At 39.5% G+C, this 6,564-nt stretch overlaps 1 protein-coding gene across 2 annotated transcripts in view; it reads left to right on the top strand.

Moving 5' to 3' along the window:
• CCDC122 (coiled-coil domain containing 122) overlaps positions 1–2,515 on the top strand; it is a 29,685-nt gene extending 27,170 nt beyond the window's left edge. For both annotated transcript variants that reach the window (XM_015558470.1, XM_006755311.2), the window contains one exon: positions 1,857–2,515. In XM_015558470.1, coding sequence (XP_015413956.1) covers positions 1,857–2,006 — 150 coding nt within the window. In that variant the 3' untranslated portion in view covers positions 2,007–2,515. The remainder of the gene's footprint in view (positions 1–1,856) is intronic.
• Positions 2,516–6,564: the final 4,049 nt, after the last annotated feature.

Genomic DNA, 6,564 nt, shown 5'->3' with positions numbered 1-6,564 from the left:
CATGCCTCAATACAATTGCTTTCCTTTGTAATCCTGTATGTTTTGTTTTATGCATTTAAAAGCATTATTCTGAGGAGTCTGTAGTCTTCACCATACTGTAAAAATGATCCATGGCAAAATAAAGGTAAAAAAAATAAAAAGCCCTGCACTAGGGAGGAGCTGGGAAAGAAAGAGGGGAAGTTTTCCTGGGGAAGAAATTGATAAGATTCAGCATGTAGTACAATCTGGGCCCCAATAACAGCTGAGAGAGAGAAAAGGGAGTCAGGTCAGGGACAGAAATTCAGAGCCTTGTCTCCCAGGCTATAAATTTACTTTTGACAGGTTATTTTGACTAATTTGGTGAATTGGTATTTTGACAAATTGACCCCTATTTAAAGTGACTTAGAACCACCCACCAGACTTACTAGAGCATTCTCTAATATATGTAAGAATGAAGAGAAAAGTTCTCAGCACCATTATTCTATCAACTGGTTTGAACATATATGCATATATGCGTAACCCATGGACACAGACAATAGTGCAGTGAAGGCCTGGGTGGTGGGGCAGGAGAAGGGTAGAAGGGTTTAATGGAGGAAAGGGGAGCATCTGTAATACTTTAGACAATAAAGACACATTTAAAAAATAATAAAAGTGGGTGTTTTACTACAATGAAATACCACTTCACACCCACTAAATGGCTATGATAAAAAATACAGATAAGTATTTTCAAGGATGTGAAGAAATTCAAACCCTCACATATTGATCATGGGAATGTAAAAATGGAAAACAGTCTGTCAGTTCCTCAAATGGTTAAATATAGAGTTACCATATGACCCAGTAATTTCACTCCTACGTATAAACCCCAGAGAAATGAAAACATGACCACACAAAAACTTGTACATGAATGTTCATAGCAGCTTTATTCATAATAAACAAAAAGTGGCTGCAGGTGAAATACTCATTAACTGATAAAATGGGTAAGTAAGATGTAGTATATTATGCAATATTATTTGGCAATAAAAGGAAATGAAGTACTGATGCACGCTAAAACATGGATGGCCCTAAAAACATTATGTTAAGTGAGAGAAGCCAGTCACAAAAGACCACATATTAAATGATTCCACTTTATAAAATGTCCAGAATAGGCAAATCTATATAAAGAGAAAGTAGATTAGTAGTTGCCTAGTGCTAAGGGTAGGATGGGGAAATGCGGAGTCACTATTAATGGGTACCAGATTTCATTTTGGGCTATTGAAAATGTTCTAAAATTGGTTGTGGTGATAGCTAAACCCTGTGAATATACTAAAATCCATTAAATGGTACAGTGTAAAGGGTGGATTGTATGGCATGTCAACAAAACTGTTAAAAAAAGTTATTTGTAGAGCCAACACTAATCTCAGGAATTATGATGATGTTTTTGCTTTCTTGTGCCCGGACACCACAACCCTTATACTTTTTACCGTGCTTCATTGCCTTCCAGTGTCACATTGTCTGGCTCAACATACACAATGATCTACTTACTGACAAGGAATTGGACATTATATAGAACTTTTAGATCAATTAATCTGTTTCAGTGAACAACTAGATACAGAAAAAAAAATTACTCTTAACTGGTAACTGCTTAATAAGTAGAAAGCACTTCATTACAGATGTTTTATTTGGATTCAAATCTCAAACATCATCACTTGCTTATTCTGAAAACTTAGTCAAATCACTTATTCTCCTTATCTTTTGTTTCCTTTTACAAAAAATGGGTATCATAATATGCACAACATAAGGTGTAATGAGAATTTAATTATATGTAAAAGGCTCTCAGAACACTAACATATAATAAGCGTCAAGTAAAGCCCTGTTGATGTGTCTTCTTCTTTTCATAGGTACAAAATAAGAGATATGGTGCAATTCTTAAGCGTTTGCATTGTCAGCTGAACAAGCTTCAGTCAAATAGAAAGCAATGGCAGTGGAACATTCAACAACTAGAAAAAACTGCAGCTGAACTAAGAAAATGCATTGCAATGAAAGATTAACATGGCCATAGGACAATGTAGAGCACAGAGTATTGCCACAAAAATTACAGGCAAGAATGTTGAGAAACCATTCAAATTCTTGTTTCTAATTAATTAGTTTTTATTGAAGTATAGTTGACATACAATATTATATTTGTTTCAGGCGTGCAACACAGTGATTCTGTATTTATATATCTTACCAATGAGCTTCTGCTGTCAGAGGTCTGTCCTAATGGCAGATATATTTATCTTTTTTTAATTAGTCCTTCCACCCCTACAATTGATAGCAGTAGAAAGACAATAGGAATGCTTACAGAAGAATAGTAGATGACTCCATTAACATTTATTATGTATAAGATGTATTGTACTCATGAATGCCTGTTTATAAATTGTTGCCTTCACTATTATTTGAAGTAAAAATTTAGAAGAAAAGAAATTCTTGAATTTATAATGATTTAAATTGTTGAGATATTTAAATGGTTGTCTGTTTCAAACTTTATTAAAACTTATTTTTTTACTATGCCTTCACAGCAGGCCATAAATATTAACATTTACAATAATAATATATGTTCAGTGCCTCAGGTATGTTTCTTAGTTTTTCTTCTTCATTCAGAAGCTCACAATCATTTTTCTTTGTTATTAGATAACATATTTTTAGAGTGTTGCAAAGCATATTTTTTTTTGTTCATGCTTCTGTCTATAAATTATTTATTACTATTCTATGACTAAAATAACATTGTGTAAAGTAAACTTATAAGCTCTTTAAAAATGTTAACCATTATAGACAAATGTTTTTATTTTTTATTTTTATTGAAAGGCAAATACTATGTTCATGGCAGAAATCAAAATTTAATTTGTCCCTTGTAAGATAAAAGTGTTCCTTCTCATGGTCTTATTGAGTAAAATTTTTAGGAACAAAAATAAAATATTAATTATTAAGTACATGGTTTTTATTGTTTTAAGAAATTCTATTTTTCAATTAGAGTTTACATTCTGTGTTATTTTGTATTAGTTTCAGGTATATAGCATAGTAATTAAATAATCATATACTTTACAAAGTGTTCCTCTCTCTATATTTCTAGTATCCTGGAACCTGACATAGTTATCTCAAGATTATTGACTACTGGAGGCCTGGTGCATGAAATTCATGCACGGGTAGGGTCCCTACATCTGGCCAGCGATGAGGGCTGATCTGTGGGGCAACCGGCAGGGCGATCAGGAAGCCCCTGCTGGCACCTGCCTTGGCAGGCCTGGTGCTGCCTGTTTGCCAGCCCCACTCCCAAAATCACCCCTCCACTGCTGCCATTTGCCTCCCTCTGCAGAAGGCAATCAGCAAGGCAATTGGGGGGTGGCACCAGCCCACTTGCTGGCTGGCCCCGCCCCCTGCTGCCACCTGCTCGCCAGCTGGCCCCACCCCTCAGCATCACCGCCAGTAACCTCCCTCTGTGGGGCCACCAGCAGGGTGATCAGGGGGCCCCGCTGGCACCTGCCTTGGCTGGCCTGGGGCCTGCAGGCTGGGGGCAGCTCCTGCATTGAGCATATTCCCTCCTGGTGGTCAGTGCACATCATAGCGGCTAATTGTTCCACCTGTCATTCTGCCATTCGGCCAATTTTCATATTAGGCTTTTATTATATAGGATACTCCCTATACTGTACTTTATTGAATATATGATTTTCATATATTTGTTTTAGGATTTAATTATTTCAAGTCAACATCATTAAAATGATACCAAGGATATATAGAAACCACATAGAGACTGGTAGGAAGGGCAGAAACATGAAAAGGGCTCACCTGGCTTCCACAGGTGGTGATATATTTTGAAGGGATAGCTCAGTAGCAAAGGTTCCCCATGAGGAATGTAGGGTCTCAACCTCATGCCATCCATTCCAGCTCAGAGCACAGAGCTGGGAAGAAACAGCCAGATATATCTGGCTGTGAAAACAGTGGGGATTCTGTCCACCAGGGATAGCTGAGAGCCTACTAGAGATCAGGCACTTTCTTAAAGGGAGAGCATACAAAATCTCTTCTGTAGTCACTCACCCTGGGCTCCAGAAGAGAGAGGGCAGAGGGGCCCAGAGTTTTTTGAGGAGAGACTGGTGTTTGTGTCTCCAGGGAGAATGTGGAAGGGACCATGGCTAGCATCCTTGTTCTGAGTTCCTCTCTCACACCACAGATGCCATCTTTCTTGGGTAAAAGACTCCTCTCCACACAGCATCATCCTGAAGGATTGCAACAGCCCCACCCTCCAAACTCCCTGTGGCCCCACCCTGTGAAGCTTCCCTATGAAGACTGGAGTAATACCAGATCTATCTAACACATAGAAACAAACATGAAGAGGCAGCCAAAGTGGGGAGACAAAGAAACATGCCCCAAATAGAAGAATAGAAGAAATCTCAAGGAAAAGAGCTAAATAAAATGGAGGCAAGTAATTTACCAGATATAGAGTTTAAAGGTTATAGAATGTGCAAAGAAGTTAGGAGAATGGATGAAATCAATGAGAACTTAAAGAGATAGTAAACATAAGAAGGACATAGAAACCTTGAAATAGAACCAGTCAGAAATGAAGAATACAATATCTGAAATGAAAAATCTTCTAGAAGGAATAACAGTAGGTTGGGTGAGCAGAAGATTGAGTCAGTAATTTGGAAGATAAGGTAGAAGGAAACACCCAATCAGAGCAACAACAACAAAACAAATTTTAAAAAATGAAGGTAGATTAAGTGTCCTTTGGGACAACATGAAACATAACAATATCCACATCATAGTGGTACCAGGACAAAAGAGAGAACAAAGGATCGAGAACCTATTTGAAGAAATAGTGACTGAAAATTTTCCTAACCTGGTTAAAAGACACACAAGCCTAGAAAGCATAGAGAGCCTTAAACAAGATGAACACAAAGAGGCCTACACCAAGACACATACTATTTAATAATAGACAAACATGGTAATTGACCATACTTTTGCTATGCCTCCCATTGGCTAATCAGCACAATATGCAAATTAACCACTGACAAAGATGGTGGTTAATTTGCATATACCATACCGGCTGAGAGCAAAGACTTCAGACAATGTGGCAGCAAAGCGCTACAGAAGGGAGCAAAGTAGAGGTAGCAGAGACAGGAACAGAGCCAAGGCTGCGGAGACGGGAGGCGGGAGGGCAAACCCAGCCGCAGGGTCTGGGAGCGGGAGGGCAAACCCAGCTGTAGCAGCTGGAGGTGGGAGCTTCCCCCGTGTCGCCATGGTGATGCAGGGGAAGCTCCTGCTTGACTGGCTCGCAAGCGCAGGTGCTGGGGATATGGGGTCAGATGCTGGGGAAGTTCCCACCCCACGGCAGCTTGCTTGTGCGTGTGCAGGCACCGGGGAGCTGGGGTTGGGGTGGTGTGCATGGAAGTTGGGGGTGGGGCCTGGGGCTTCCCCCGCATCACCATGGCTTCCGCCCCACTGTAGTGCGTGGGCAGGTGCCAGCAGAGGTTCTCGCTCTATGGCCGCTTGAGCGTGCGCCAGCACCAAAAGGCCTGTGTCCCTGGGACAGGCATCCTCGGGAGCCAGGCCACCCCGAGCCTGTAGACCCACACCTAGGCCCGAGCGGCCGGGGTCCCGGAACGTGACAGAGGGTGCATGTTGGGCTGAGGGGACTCCGTCCCCCTCACCCCCATGCACAAATCTTTGTGCACCGAGCCCCTAGTCATAAATAAAAATGCAAAAGTAAAAGACAAAGAGAGAATCTTAAAAGCAGTACGAGAAAGACAGTTAACTACAAGGGAGCTCCCATTAGACTGTCAGTTGATTTCTCAACAGAAATATTTCAGGCCAGAAAGGATTGGCACAATAAATTCAAAGTGATGAAAAGCAAGGACCTACTGCTAAAACTACTCTACCTAGTAATGCTATCATTTAGAACCAAAAACATTAAAAGAGCTTCCCAGACAAGAAAAAGCTAAAGAAGCTCATTGCCACCAAACCAGTATTACAATAAATGCTAAAGGGTCTTCTTTAAGAAGTAGAAATTAAAAAAAATAGCTTAAATGCTTCAATAAAAAGACATAGAAGAGGTGAATGGACACGAAAATGACTCTATATATGCTGTGTACAAGAGACTCACCTCAGAAAGAAAGACACATGCAGAGTAAAAGAGAGGAATGGAAAAAAATTATTTCATTCACATGGAAAGAAAGAAAAAAGCTGGGTTGGCAATACTCATATCTGACAAAATAATCTTTAAAACACAGCCTATAGTAAGATAAAAAAAAAGACACTGCATAATGATAAAGGATATAACCCTTGTAAACATTTATGCCTCCAACATAGGAGCACCTAAATATATAAAGCAATTCTTGGTAGACATAAAAAGAGAGATTGACAGTAACACAATGGTAATAGGGTATTTTAACACCCCATTGACATCAATGGATAGATCTTCCAGACAGAAAATCAACAAGGAAAGGGTGGTCTTAAATGACACACTAGATCAGATGGATTTTTTAAAAATATATTTTTATTGATTTTTTTTTTTATTTGATTTTTTACAGAGAGGAAGGAAGAGGGATAGAGAGATAGAAACATCAATGAGAGTGAAAC

The sequence above is a fragment of the Myotis davidii genome, unplaced genomic scaffold, assembly GCF_000327345.1.
Source record: "Myotis davidii unplaced genomic scaffold, ASM32734v1 scaffold1572, whole genome shotgun sequence".
Taxonomy (NCBI): domain Eukaryota; kingdom Metazoa; phylum Chordata; class Mammalia; order Chiroptera; family Vespertilionidae; genus Myotis; species Myotis davidii.
This window is presented reverse-complemented; position numbering and strand designations above follow the sequence as displayed.